The sequence below is a fragment of the Cebus imitator genome, unplaced genomic scaffold (assembly GCF_001604975.1).
Source record: "Cebus imitator isolate Cc_AM_T3 unplaced genomic scaffold, Cebus_imitator-1.0 Scaffold264, whole genome shotgun sequence".
Lineage (NCBI taxonomy): Eukaryota > Metazoa > Chordata > Mammalia > Primates > Cebidae > Cebus > Cebus imitator.
Window position 1 is genome coordinate 784592 of NW_016107579.1, and position 13605 is coordinate 798196.

Here is a 13605-nt window from a genome sequence, read left to right on the forward strand (position 1 = left end):
AATTTTTAAAACTCTTTGTATAGAGACACAGTCTTCCTATGTTGCCCAGGCTGGTCTTGAACTCCTGGCCTCAAGCAATCCTCCACTTTGGCTTCCCAAAGTGCTGAGATTATAGGCAGGAGCTACCATGCCCGGCCTTGTCTGAGGGAATTGGATTCTTATGATAACGTCTGTACTCTGCGAGTGTCTATTCCACATGCAGGTCCCATCCTGAGAAGGCTGCTCTTCTGGCCCTTCACCTGCGTGGTATACAGAGGTATCTTTTCAACTCCAGGTCATAACCTAGAATGAAACCAATTTGGTAGTTGGTTCAATTGGCTACATTCTCAATTACTATGAAGTCTTGGTGGTATATAGCAAGTCTTTATTTCTTGATTATATGCCTGACTTGGCTGGGATTTCACTGATCTAGGCAGGGCTCTTCTGGGCTTGGCTTCAAGCTGCAGGTTGCGTCTAGGCTGCCCTGTTTGTCCTTCATCCTATCCTTAGGCCAACAGACTATGTTCTTCTCGAGAGAACGGCAACCATGCAAGCATACTTTCAAAACTTGTATCAAGTAAGCTAACAACCCATAGGACAAGCAAAAGCCCAAAGTCAAGAGGAAGTACATTCCACCTGCCATGACAAGGCATCTGCTATGGCGGGATGATGGAAAGCAGCACTTCAATGCTCAGCATTTTTGAAAGAGGAGAAAAATCAGAGTGTAGTATTAAAAGGGTAAGTATTGTCTCATAAAACTTTTGTTTCAGTTATATTTTAATCTGGATTATTTCAGGGGTCTCCTACCTGGACTCCCTTTTTTTTGCCCTGGCTTCCCCATAGTCAACACAGCTTCCAGAGGGATCCCCCCTTTTTTTTCTTTTGAGACAGTCTCACTCTGTTGCCCAGGCTGGAGTGTAGTGGTGTGATCACGGCTCCCTGCAGCCTCGACTTGCCTGGCTCAAGCCATCCTCCCACCTTGCCTCCCGAGTAGCTGAAGCAACAGGTGTGCTCCATCACGCTTAGCTAATTTTTTGTATTTTTAGTAAAGACAGGGCTTCACCATATTGCCCAGGCTGTCTTGAGCTCCTGGGCTCAAGTGATCTGCCCTCTTCAGCCTCCCAAAATACTGAGATTACAGACATAAGCCACTGCACCCAGTGTAGGGATGCCTATTAAAATGAACCCAGATCACATTACTTTCCTTCTCAAAACCCTCTAGTGGCTCCCCACACAGGTCCCTTTGCTGGGTATGCTCCTACCTTAGGGCCTTTATACTTGCTGTCCCCACTGCCTGGAATTTTCTTCACACAGTATCTCTATACTCACTTCCTCTTTAGTCAGTGAGTGAGGACTTCCTTGACTTCTCAATATAAAATTGCAACTGCCACCAAACCAGACACTCCTGCTACACCTTCTTGCTTTAACCAGTATGTTGAAACACCACATGACAATATCGACATATTTATCTTGTTTGTACGTTTTTTTTCACTGGAGAGAGTAGCTCCAGGAAGATAGGTTCTTTTGTCTGCTTTTTTTACTGCTATATTCTCAGGGCCTGACACATAGAAGAAACTCAAGTATTTGTTGGTTGAATGCACAAGCTAACAGAGGTTCATTTTTCTCATGGAACAAGAATATGTAAGCAGGTGGGCCCCAGCAGGTTCAGAGGCTTGTCATGCCTTCAGAGAGCCAGGCTCTTTCCATCTTTCCCCTCTGCCAACCTCAGTATGTTGGGATGTCTCTTCTCATGGTCTCAAGATGGCTGAAGTTGCTCAAACCCTGTCTTGTCCCTCCTCCACAACTTATCACAGGAAGAAAGGGTGAAGCTCTCCAAATGCGTCTCTCACTGATCAGCAGGAAAGTCTTTCCTAGAAGTTTCAGCAGTCTCCCCAAAACTGGTCATGGCTGGGTTAGACCATCCGCAAACCAGCATTTGGCAAACAGAAGTGAGATTCCCCGGACAGGAACAGCTGGGTATGTTATGTTTTTCTCCTGGGGCTAACACAGGGCCGCGTCAGAGCTGGACAAAATCAGAGTTACGTTGTTTTTTTTAAAAAAAAAAAGGAGTGGGGAAGGATCAACGACAGCAGGTTTCCACACAAGATGGCCATGGCTTCTGGAGGATGTTAACAGCTCCCCTTGGACCGTGACTCAGAGGTATACCTATCTTTTGCACCCCAAAAATTAGAGGACCAGGGTTGCATTGTGATTCTTGTGAGACGAAGGTAACCCTGCAGCAACCTGTCTGTCCCAGGTCTTAGTCACTTCACCGTCCACCTCCCCATCCCCATCTCTCTCTCTGCCGGCCCAACATGCTCCCAGAGTGTGAGCACAGGCAGCCTCTGCTTCACTGCCCCATTCTGTTCCACCAGAGAAGGACAGCACCCTCTGCGTGGCCCACTGCCTCAAGACCCAAGAAAGAGTCTCACTACTTTTGAATCAAAGGTTTTATCTTTAAGAAAGCAGATTTAGTGAATCAGAATTTTCTTCCATTTTGGTTCTATTATTTTTTTAAGAAATGTGAACAAAATTAAAAATTAGAAACTTTATTTTTGAATAGATAATACATGTACATGGTACAAAATTCAAAAGGTACAAAAGGTGTACATTGAAAAGTCATTCCCACCCCTTTTCCCAGAGGCAACCAGGCTGCCGGGTTGCTGGGTATCCTCCCAGAGATATCCTAGGCTTATGTAGGCAGATACATGATATACACATGTATATATCTGTGTGAAAACATATGCACACACACACATCTACACATTTTTCTGCACTCCAAACATTAGGATACCATGAGCTTCTTTTTTCCCCATTTAATCATGCGTCTTAGGGATCATTCTATGGTAGTACATAAACACAGGATCCATTCTTTTAAACTTCGGCAAACTATTCCATTGTTTAAGCTGGCCATAATGTATTTAACCACTCCCCTATATTGGTGGCACTCTCCAACTTTTTGCTATTACAAATAATGTTTCACCAAAAACCCTTGTACCTACCTAGGAACAATTCTTAGGAGTAGCACTGCTGGTTCAAAAAGCTTAAGCTTCTGCACTTTTGATGGACACTGTCCAGCTGTCCCCCATGGAGCGCCTCTACGTCACACTCCTGCCAACACTGTATCCAGTGCTGCCACCCATAGCCATGCACTGTGGTCTCACTTCTTGGTTCATATGGCTGAGACACTTCTACCCATCAAGTTACCTTGAGATTCATGACACGTTTTGAGCCAAAACATACCTTATCTCTGACATTAGTGTAGTCGTTCCCTCTCTCTCTTTTTCCCTTCTTGGGGAATAAAAAACAATCGTAAAAGGTAATTCCTTTGAAAGATTAGAAACCTCTGACACCTTGTTTCATCCCAAACTTCAAGGTTCTGGTATAACAAACATACTCTAAGAGACCCTCTGAAGTTGTGAAAACTATTTTACCTGTTCTCAAACTATGCATAGAGTAAAGGAAAGTTTAAATCTAAATTTTGCTAATACAGAGATGCAAAGCTGCAATTTGGAAAAGCCATTTTATCCAACCGGAATTTCCCATTCAGTCATCTACCCTGAGCCAGATGCTAGGGAGACTGTGGTAGGACAGGAAAGGCCCTTACTTTTGTTGCCAAGGGCCAATGGCCATGGGCAGGCATGAGTTTGGCACATTTGGGGGACGGATGTAAGACTGGCGTGGAACATCCACAGTATTCTCTGTGTGGTCAAGTATGTGGCAGATCAGGCACCAAATCCCCCAGGATTTTGCACATTTACTGTGAGAAGAGGGAACACTATTATAGCATTGCCTTTTACAAAGCATCTTCAGCCCGTCATAGAAGGAATGCTCTGGACTTCATGAAAAGGATCAAGAGAGGGTGTGGGGGATTCTGAAGATGCATGGAACAAGGCACTTTCCTTGGCAATCCCAACCATGGGGACAGATGATGGTACCCCTTCCTATGGGGCTATTTGTTGTACTGTTCTGCATTAAGATGTTCTTTTACCTTGAGGCCAACACTGGCCATGAGTAAATCATAAAGTGCTTCCATAAAGTGTTCTTTCTTAATGTGTGTTTCAACCCAACATTCTGCACTTCAGAACAAGGGGTGACCGTCAAAGTAACTGTGCTACTGCTAGATGCTTACCTCCCTTTTAGAGTGATCATCAGTCACCTAAAAAGTGGGCAAAAAAGACCATCTGAGGCAGGAGAAATGTGAGGGCACAGGTTACGACCAGTGCTCACTGTCTGGAGTGCCCCTTCAGGTAGGTCTGCTTTGGTCACTAGAGACGTGACTGGGGACTGACAACATCAATGTCACAACCCTGAGGTCCCAGGCGTGGCACTTTGTGAGGTAGTAAAAGGACTGTCTGAAGGCCTTCCCCAGCCTTTACTCAAGGCTTCAGGAGGTCCCAAGCACTCAGTGATGTCAGAGAACGCTCCCCCAGCTGACAGACTCAGCGGACACTGGCAGGACCCAGCTATCTTCAAAGTATGTATGGGCTACGAGCCAGAACCGTTAAAACCATGAACTCCAGACTCTAACAGAGACATGCCTGACAAACTGGAATTTGTCCTCTGTTAAAACACCCCTCAGTGTGACTGGCAACTGTTTTAACACTCTGCACCTCCCTCTGGTGGTGTAGGTAACCCCAGTCATCCAACAGAGATGGAACACAGGTCAAAGACATCAAAAAATGTCCCAGTGTCTCCCAACACACCTCTTGATCACCCAATCTTGTCCTGCTCACAACAGCTATGCTTGCGCCTCAAAGCAGAGCAGTCCCGTGTACTCCATGAGAAGCACGTGGGGAGGAAGCCCCTGACCCAGAGGCTGGCAGAGATTCCACGGCACTGGGCAGGCTGCCCGCTAGCAACTCCCTGTGCTGACTGAGCAGGGAGCCTGTCCCTTCCTTGGGAAACCTGGTTCCTCCTGAAGTGCACATTTTAAAAAAGTAACTTAAGGATGTTCTCGCTTCCTTTTAACTCTGGAGAAGCCTGTGGGCTTAGAGCACAATGCCACGTTATATCTAGGCACACAGAGAGCCGTAGCCCTGGGAGGCCCCCTTCTGGCTGTCTGGGTGGCTTCTGAAATGATCAGCGTCCTTGGGGCTCCCCTTAGCCTGTGTGGCCTCACTGTAAAGTCATATAACATCCTAATTACTCAGAAAGGCACTGTCCACACTGGGAGTCGTCTGCAGCAAGTGTGAATTTCTCAAACTGACTTTTGTAGTCTAAAGTGTATTCGGGCAACAGAAACTGATTTATCTGTAGTAGGCCTTGTGGATAAAAAAAAAAAAAAAAAGGAATAGAGATCTATGGAGACCTCTGTACACCCAAACCAAATCAAATGAAACACCTGTGAAATACAGCTCAAAATAAATGCCTGCACTTTCAAAAAGAATTACTGGTTGCTTTGGATTAATCATGCCATAGTTTCCCCATCAGCACAGAGGTGGACTCCAGTAACCACAGAATGTCATCTGCCTCCCTACCACCTGTGGACAAATATTCAAATAACTGCCCTAACTGCTTATAAAGTTCAGTTAGCCAGGGGTGGGCCTGTAAGATTCCTAACAAGATAACACAGATGTTTCCCTGATTGAAATGAGTTCAAACACAAACTTGTCTCCTTCCCCTGCCCTCAAAGTGCCACCTGTTCTTTTGCAATTACTTGCTTCAACTTCACTGAGCCCTTCAAAACCCCCACATGACCATAGCTCAGGGACCAGCTGAGGCAGAGCTGCACATGGCCCAGGAAGCACCCATACATGGCAGTTTCGATTTGGAAGCTGCTGCTTCTGCCTGGCTCAGGCAGGCCGTGCTGGCCCTGGCACTGAAACCAATGGCTGTTTTTAATCGAACACGTGTGTGTGTTTTTAAATCTGTACACATCAGCCCTGCTTAATCACATCCATTAGGGAACTAAAAATGAACACACTTCTGTGGCCGCTGAATGCCCCACTTGGTTGACATGTTTAAGCTTTTGTGTTACTGTCCAAACTTACCACCTGGTATGTTTGCAAGATTTATGCAGAATGGAGCACAAACGTACTGAATATGACTGCGTTACCAAACTCCTGAGGTCCAGGGCAGCAGAAGCTGTATTTGATCTGCACTGGTCATTTCCAAGGATTAAAGTCAACCCCTCAACCGCCCTTCAAGACCTTCCAAAGCCTAGTCTCAGCCCTACTTCCCAGATGGGTCTCTGAAGCCTCTTGCAGAGACTGGCTTATCCACTCCTTTCCCAAAATGCATGCCTTGCACTCCTCTGCACCCTCTTGGGTTTTCAATTACAGTGTATTTTCATTTAAAACAGCCTTACTGCCGCCTATCAACATCCAATTCTCCCTTTAGATTGGGCCCAAATGCTGCCTCCTCCAGGAAATTTCCCTGGATTGCTGCAAACCCCATTGCTCTTCCTGACACCCTACTTGCCCTGAGTGCAGGGAGCAGTGTCCATCTGTCTCCTGGATCAGATCATGACCCATATGCAGTGTAGCCTCATGGACTGTGCCTTCAATGAGGGGGTGCACAGCCCCTCTGCATGCTGTGACTCAAATGAACACTGGGGCAGGGGAAGGTGTAATTTTTATTGAAGTGTCCCCAGCATAAGGTCTGTTTTCAATTTTCTGAGATATAAACTTGCGTAACATATAAAAATTAAACCAACGACATCGAATTTTCATTCCAGTTGCTATGTCACCAAGCCTGCTGGCTGGCACCTGGAGGAGCTGGGAACAAAAGGTGCCATTGCAGGTGAAAAGCCCAAGTGACCACTACCTGGGCTTACCATTCAGTTAAATGCCTTTTGTTTACTGAAAAACACCTCAGATGGCCCAGCTCTATGGTCAAGTGGGCTGTATCTGCCTCTCTGGGCCACCTGCTGGATGCCTGTGTGGCAGGAACTGTGTTTCACACGTCTCTGAATCTTCCTCAGTGCTTAATTCCTGATGGGTGCTCAATTACTACTTGCTAAACAAATGAATTCTTCTTTATTCAGAGTCCATACAAATACAGGTACCTTCAAAAGTGCAATGTTACTGGAGACATAAAAGTTGAATTAACAGAGAACAAGTACCGCCCACATTCTTCATAGGATGACGGGTGTTATCCAAGCCATGTGTTTATACTCTTTGATTCCATCAACAGCAGCCAACAGAGATGAATGGAAGCAAAGAGGAGAAAGAAAACATCCAGGTTGTTGAAACCATTACACTTGCATCTTTCTACTGTTGCTTTCAGAACCATCTCATGATCTTGTAGTTGATATACGGTGCTTAAAAATAAAATCAATGACATACACCACCGCTGGGGATATTCAGGAGGCCTTGGCTTTCACCTTGGACAGCAGCATCTCATTCTTGCGGCCCTCCTGGAGGGGAAGTAGTAAAGAGAGTGGTGACTATGTTAGCACCCATGTGAGGGCAAGAAGGTCTTAATGCTCTTCTCATATCCCCATGGGAGATACCTCCTGGCTGACCCTGTCTCTTGGCATGCTGCTGCCAGCATGGTAAAGCTTCCTGATGACCTACTGACTTCAACATTAAAATAGCTATAATGATGCTCCATTTCTAAGCTGTCAGACTGAGAATGAAATGCAAGGATAGGCACTGTCATTCCAAAACACTTCATGAAGTCTATGAAACCTCAAGGGGAAAGAAGCAGAAAGCATGCTTATCTGCCAGTCTTGGCCTACTGTGGTGAGGAAGTGAAGGAAGGCTTTGGAGACAGCAGCCTAAAAAGAGATAAAAGGCAGCCCTAGTTTACATAGCAGGCAAAACATGTACAGAAGTTCTAACAACAGTGAAGGCTAAGAATATTCTTGTCTTTAAGAGGAAATTCAGAAAATAGAGTAAGAGATATTCATCAAGAAATAACCTGCCCTTCCTTAAAACTAAGGTATATGAAATCAATGGTGTGTACTGCAGGTTATCATTGAAGGAGATTGGTCACTGTCCCAGCCCCTGCCTATAGAATCTGACATCCAGTGGCACAAGTCACCTCTGCATCATTTCATGTTCCCTTCTGGGGTCATCTTCAAAAGCTTCTAACCGCGCCTTCTGCCCTTGTTCGACTTGCCTTAGCACCTCCGGATACCTCCATCTGCTAGCAAACCTCCGATAACCCTGAGCCCAGTCTCTGGGCAGGGTCACAAGGAGCACTGCTTTTAAATTGGGAGATAAAAGTAGTAACAGAAAGGGTCTGGAGAGGTAGAGCTCACAGGGCCCATGGCTTGGCACTGGTCAGCCCTCCAGGAGCCGTGTTTTCCTGGAGGTCCATTTATTGTGGGAGAAAAACTTTCACCCTTGAACCCTCTGCACTCAAAACCACCACCGTCCATTTTTCCACCTCCCTTGGCCAGGGTCAGGTACTCCCAGCTCTTGGGAAGCCCTCTGATCTTCTGGCAGTGTGATGGCAGCATGACCACAGGGACCTTGGTTTTGCTAAGACTAGTGATGGCTCATCTACAGGATTCAGAAGTATCTTTCGCTCAGGGAGCAAGGAAACAGGTGGGTACTTGCCTTGGTAGTAAGGCTGAATACTTTGAGGCTGTCAGAAGCAAGGTGTTCTGACACTTGAGCACCTTTTTGGGGAGAGAGAGGCAGTTCATGGGTTGGGTGGAGGGTGGACAGAAATAAGGTGATGCTGGGTTATATTTGTTCTTTTAAAAAATAAGAAAGTTGGCTGGGTGCAGAGGCTCACATCTGTAATCCCAGCACTTTGAGGGCTGAGGCTGGCAGATTACAAGGTAAGGAGTTCAAGACCAGCCTGGCCAACATAGTGAAACCCCATCTCTACTAAAAATACAAAAATTAGCTGGGCATGGTGGCAGGCCTCTGTAGTCCCAGCTACTCAGGAGGCTGAGGCATGAGAACTGCTTGAACCTGGGAGGCAGAAATTGCAGTGACCCAAGATCATGCCATTGTACTCCAGTCTGGGCAACAAGAGCAAAACTCTGTCTCAAAAAAAAAAAAGAAAAAAGAAACGAGGTCAAGAGATCAAGACTATCCTGGTCAAAATGGTGAAACCCCGTCTCTACTAAAAATACAAAAAATCAGCTGGGCATGGTGGCGCGTGCCTGTAATCCCAGCTACTCAGGAGGTTGAGGCAGGAGAATTGCCTGAACCCAGGAGGCGGAGGTTGCGGTGAGCCGAGATCGCGCCATTGCACTCCAGCCTGGGTAACAAGAGCGAAACTCCGACTCAAAAAAAAAAAATAAAGTTTTCTTTTTAAAATGGATTATTGAGATGTACTCAGAGAAAAAAAGACTCCAGCTTAAAACAAATAGAGGAGAAGAAATGGAACAGGAACAGGGAGCTACATTATTATATTGCTATAGTATGCTCTCTACTTTGTGTATTTTTGAAGATTTCCATAATGAAAATATAAAACAGTAAATAAGTTTCAATTGTCACCCATCTCACCTATTAAATGAGGCCAAAACAAACCAGAAGGATCAGAACTCCACCACGGGGAACTGTGTGTGTCACAGCACGCCGAGGCAATGCTTGTACTTTTTGGTAGAGACAGTCTACACTGTCACCTCGTATGTAAGCCTACAGAATCATACTCTGTGTCTTCAAAGCAAATATAATAGAGGCGCTTTTGGTATTTGTTTCTAGAAGAAAAGGGAAAATATCTCATCACTTCATCTCTTTCCTGCTGAAAACTCTATCCAGGCCCACTAGGTGCCAGACAGACAGCTCAGTTCACTTAATGTCATGTACCCAAAGCCAGCTTGACAAAAACGCATGGTTTGAATTCATCAGTGCTATTGAATTTAAATCTTAGTTTCACGGCCTGATGAGAAACTGTGGCTCCCTAAGCCACAGTCATGAAACTAAGTATTCACTTAATACTGCAATTAGGGTGATTTCAGAGTATGTGTTGTTTCCTGGCGGACTTACAATTAATCAGCTCTCTCAGGGCAAGTAAATGGGGTTTTAGAGAAAACCCAATGTCTCTAATCAAGAAGTTTCTGAAACCAGAGGAGGCTGGTTGTCAGGATGAGGGCATGACTTGGTACCTAAATGGTGCCCATGGTGCATCACTGTTGCCCACTTAATGTGGGGTAAACAAAAACTCAACAAAGGCAACCGCTAAGGTGGCAAAAAAACACACTGTAGACAACAATACTGTGTTTTCCATGAAGAATAATTATTACACATTACAAGTGCTCGGGGCCAGGATACAGTGGGAATTCAGTGAGTGGATGGTGAGAAGGCAAAATAGAGGGTGCTGGGAGAAGGCTCCACCCTGGATGAAAGTCCAAATTGAACTGTAATATGTAAAACAGAAAAGCAGCAGAACTAGTCTGGCTGAAGATATGGGGTAGAGCCTACAGAGCAGCAAGCAAGTCCCTATCACCACCTCCTCCTCAACACCTGTGGTGGCCCCAGATTACCTCACAGGAGCTTGTGGGAGAAAGTTTAAGATGCTGGAACACTGACATGTGGTTGTTAATTTTAAATTTTTGCCAAGTAAAATGTTAAAAAAAAAAAGGGACTACCCACTATCACCATTATTTTCTAAGAGAAAGACAATTTTAACACCAAAAAATAAAAGGACATGCTAAATGTGAGGTGAAATATATTTAAATGAAATATGTAAGAACATATTTCATCCCCTCTCCCTCTTCTTACTTGCTTTGGACTGAAGGAAGCAGGCCTGGCAAGAACCTGGTAGGTGTCTTAGCTGGCTGTGAAGGAACCACCCTCTGTGTCTGGTGTGACATATGACTGCCAGCACACGTGGGAACCCAGACCCAAGCCACTTAACACCTCTGAAGGAACTGGTGCCTTGGAGGTCATCCTAAGTCCTCACCTGAGAGCCTACAGGAGAATGAGCCTTTCCATTTCATTTTCAATTGCTTTGATTTTGACAGCTTATACTTATCCTCCTCAACTTACTTGCGTTTTGTTTCTACACTGTCAAAAGAGTGTCTCCAAACAACATTTGAGACAAAATTCTTCTGAGTTATTTTGATTAAACGGAAGGAGGAGCTCTGAGGCAGGCAGCAAGTTCCTAACTGTTCCCTGCCAGTTCGCTCACTGGCCCTTCTGGGACCTCAGCTTCAGCCTGTGCTAGTCTCAAAGGAGTCCCAGACTGGAGCCCCAGCCCCTCCCTCACCATCCCTGCACTGCTGTGGCAGAAGAACTCTTTCTACCCACAGCTAAATCCTGCTCACCCTAGAGGGCCCTCCCTGACCACACCACCTAAATCAGACTCCTCACCTGGCAAAGTTTGGAACTGTTACTACTTATTTGTTATGACTTGTGCTTAGCCTGTCATCAGTCTCTCCCACCACAACGTACGCTCCTTAAGGGGAGGGAGGTGTACTGGCATCTGCCCAAGGGTCTAGGATTTGGAACACTGGAAAAGATAAGATTCTGAAATGCCCATGGGATGTGGCTTCCAGAAGTTAAATCACAAAAAAAGGAATGGTGTAGAAGAGAAGGCAAAGATGAAGAAGGAAGAAAGAAAAGTCTTAAAATAAGAACAAAATTATGAGCATAGAAAGACCACGTTTTTTATTCTGCAGACCAAACACCAGGATACAACCTACCTTTAACTCTGCTGTATTTTCAGCAGTCTCTAAAGTCACTGAAACCACATGGATTTAGTTTAGGGACAAGGAATCCCTTAAAATAAAGCTGCTGAGACCTGGGCAAGGGACAAAATGAAGTCTTTTTGGAAAATCTCTCAAGGGCAGACACTTTTCTTTCTGGAACAATGAAGAGTAACTGCCCAAATGCAGGAAGGAAAAACAAAATTTGGTTGAGTGTTGGGTGTTAGGAGGTTCCAGACGTGGTGCTGTATGTTTCATATGTCTCATCTGACCCAGTGGGACCCACCAATAAGGAAACTGAGGCTGGGAGGGATTAGGTCACTGCCAAAGTACACAGCTGGTAAGCAGTAAATGTAGGATTCAAATCCAAGTCTGTGGCATTTTGAAGTTCTCTTTTTCCACATGGCTTCTCGAGGTCCCTCCCCGCCCTAAGATTGGCGGGAGGGAAGATACTATTTCTGAATCCACAACAAATGCTGTTTCCAGGTGGCCCCTGATACGGATTGAAGTCATTTTGTTTGTGAGTTTAATGTACTTCCTAAGTGTTAGGAAAACTAAAGTGATGTGAGGTTTGAAACATTTAATTAGACCTCAAGATGGGCCACAGAAAAATGCAATCTTCAGCTACTTAGATGCCATACTTTACTGCTAGATCACACCTCTGTCTTGTTATTTCCCTTCACAGACCAGAAGAAAACCAAAAAATTGCTGTTTTTTAATGGTTACTCTTGAGGTGATACCTCACATTAGCCTTAACGTGCTACCCAACCTTCTTACCTCCTTGAACTCTTTCACAGTCTTAAAGTATAGCCTCTGCTTTTCTAACAGCTCCAAGTACTGGTCATTCAACTGGTCTCTTCTCATTTTGTTCTCTTGCTTTTTCTTTTCCATCTGTTGAAACATTTTGGGAAATGGTGATGAAAAGACACATTCTACCCAAGGGCTGCTGGCAAAATCCAAAAGGCAGCAGTTGTTAAGTTTCATGGATTTCCTTCCAGTATTTTCCTTCAATATATAATTTTTCAGGTTGATTTATTTGCATGCCATTAGACGGAGGCTCTACAATTTAGCAATTTTTCTATCATTGAGTATTAACTATTTCCATTTTTTTTTCTCACTACAATTTCACAATGAATAGGTTGGTGATTCTCATATAGGAGCTATTTTGCCCCCCACCCCCACCCCCAACAACAGTGATAATGTCTGGAGAGACTTTTGATTGTCGTAACTGTGAGGAGTGGGTGCTACTGGCATTACTGGGTCACCAGCAATGCTGCTAAATATCATACAGTGCACAGGATACCCCCACAGCAAAGAATTATCTGGCCCAAAATGTTAACTGTGCTGAGGTTGAGATTTAAATAACTGTGCTCATATAATAAAACTGTGTAAGTATTTTCATATTATAAATTTTCTACGATATCATTTTAAAAACAATACAAAATTCCTGCTGATTGCTAACTTACCCATCTTTCTACTGGTAGACAATTTAAGATATTTTCAGGATTTTAATCTCATAAATAGACATTAGGCTTTGATTTAAATAGACTTTTCTAAGGTACCTAAAAGCTTATTCATTCAACAAATATGGACTTAGAACCTACTGAGTAGCTACATGTAGTGGTGAACACGGCAAAGTCACGGCTCCCATAGAACCTACATTCTAGAGACTCACATTAAGCAAGCACCCTGACAGACACACAAAATATTCCCAACAGTGATCAGTCCTGTGAGGAAAATGAACCAGGGAGGTGAATGGGTACACGGCTTGGAAGCTCAGGGAGGCTCTCTGAGGACCCTTCAGCCGGGCTGGCAATGCTATGTGGTGTATTTCCAGAAAGTAAATCCAGAGCATCGGCCAGGAAATGAGGGCAGAAAGAGTTATGGTACAGACTGGGTGCCTGACTCATGGCCGGTGCTCAAAAGCTTGTTGAATCAAATTCCAAGAGATGCTTTGCTGTGGCTTTGCTGATGCCTGACGGTGATTTCTGTGCTATACTTCGGAAGGGATTTAGCAAACAAAAGCTACAATTAAACTGGCTACATTTTATTCAGCAGTTCCCTCCACA

The 13605-nt window shown here is 44.7% G+C and overlaps 1 protein-coding gene across 5 annotated transcripts in view; it reads right to left on the bottom strand.

Annotated features, from left to right (window-relative positions):
* Positions 1–2464: 2464 nt before the first annotated feature.
* CCDC93 (coiled-coil domain containing 93) overlaps positions 2465–13605 on the bottom strand; it is an 89345-nt gene continuing 78204 nt past the window's right edge. For all 5 annotated transcript variants that reach the window (XM_037728398.1, XM_037728397.1, XM_037728396.1 and 2 more), the window contains 2 exons: positions 12314–12427; positions 2465–7339 (listed from right to left, as the gene is read on the bottom strand). In XM_037728398.1, coding sequence (XP_037584326.1) covers positions 7286–7339; positions 12314–12427 — 168 coding nt within the window. In that variant the 3' untranslated portion in view covers positions 2465–7285. The remainder of the gene's footprint in view (positions 7340–12313; positions 12428–13605) is intronic.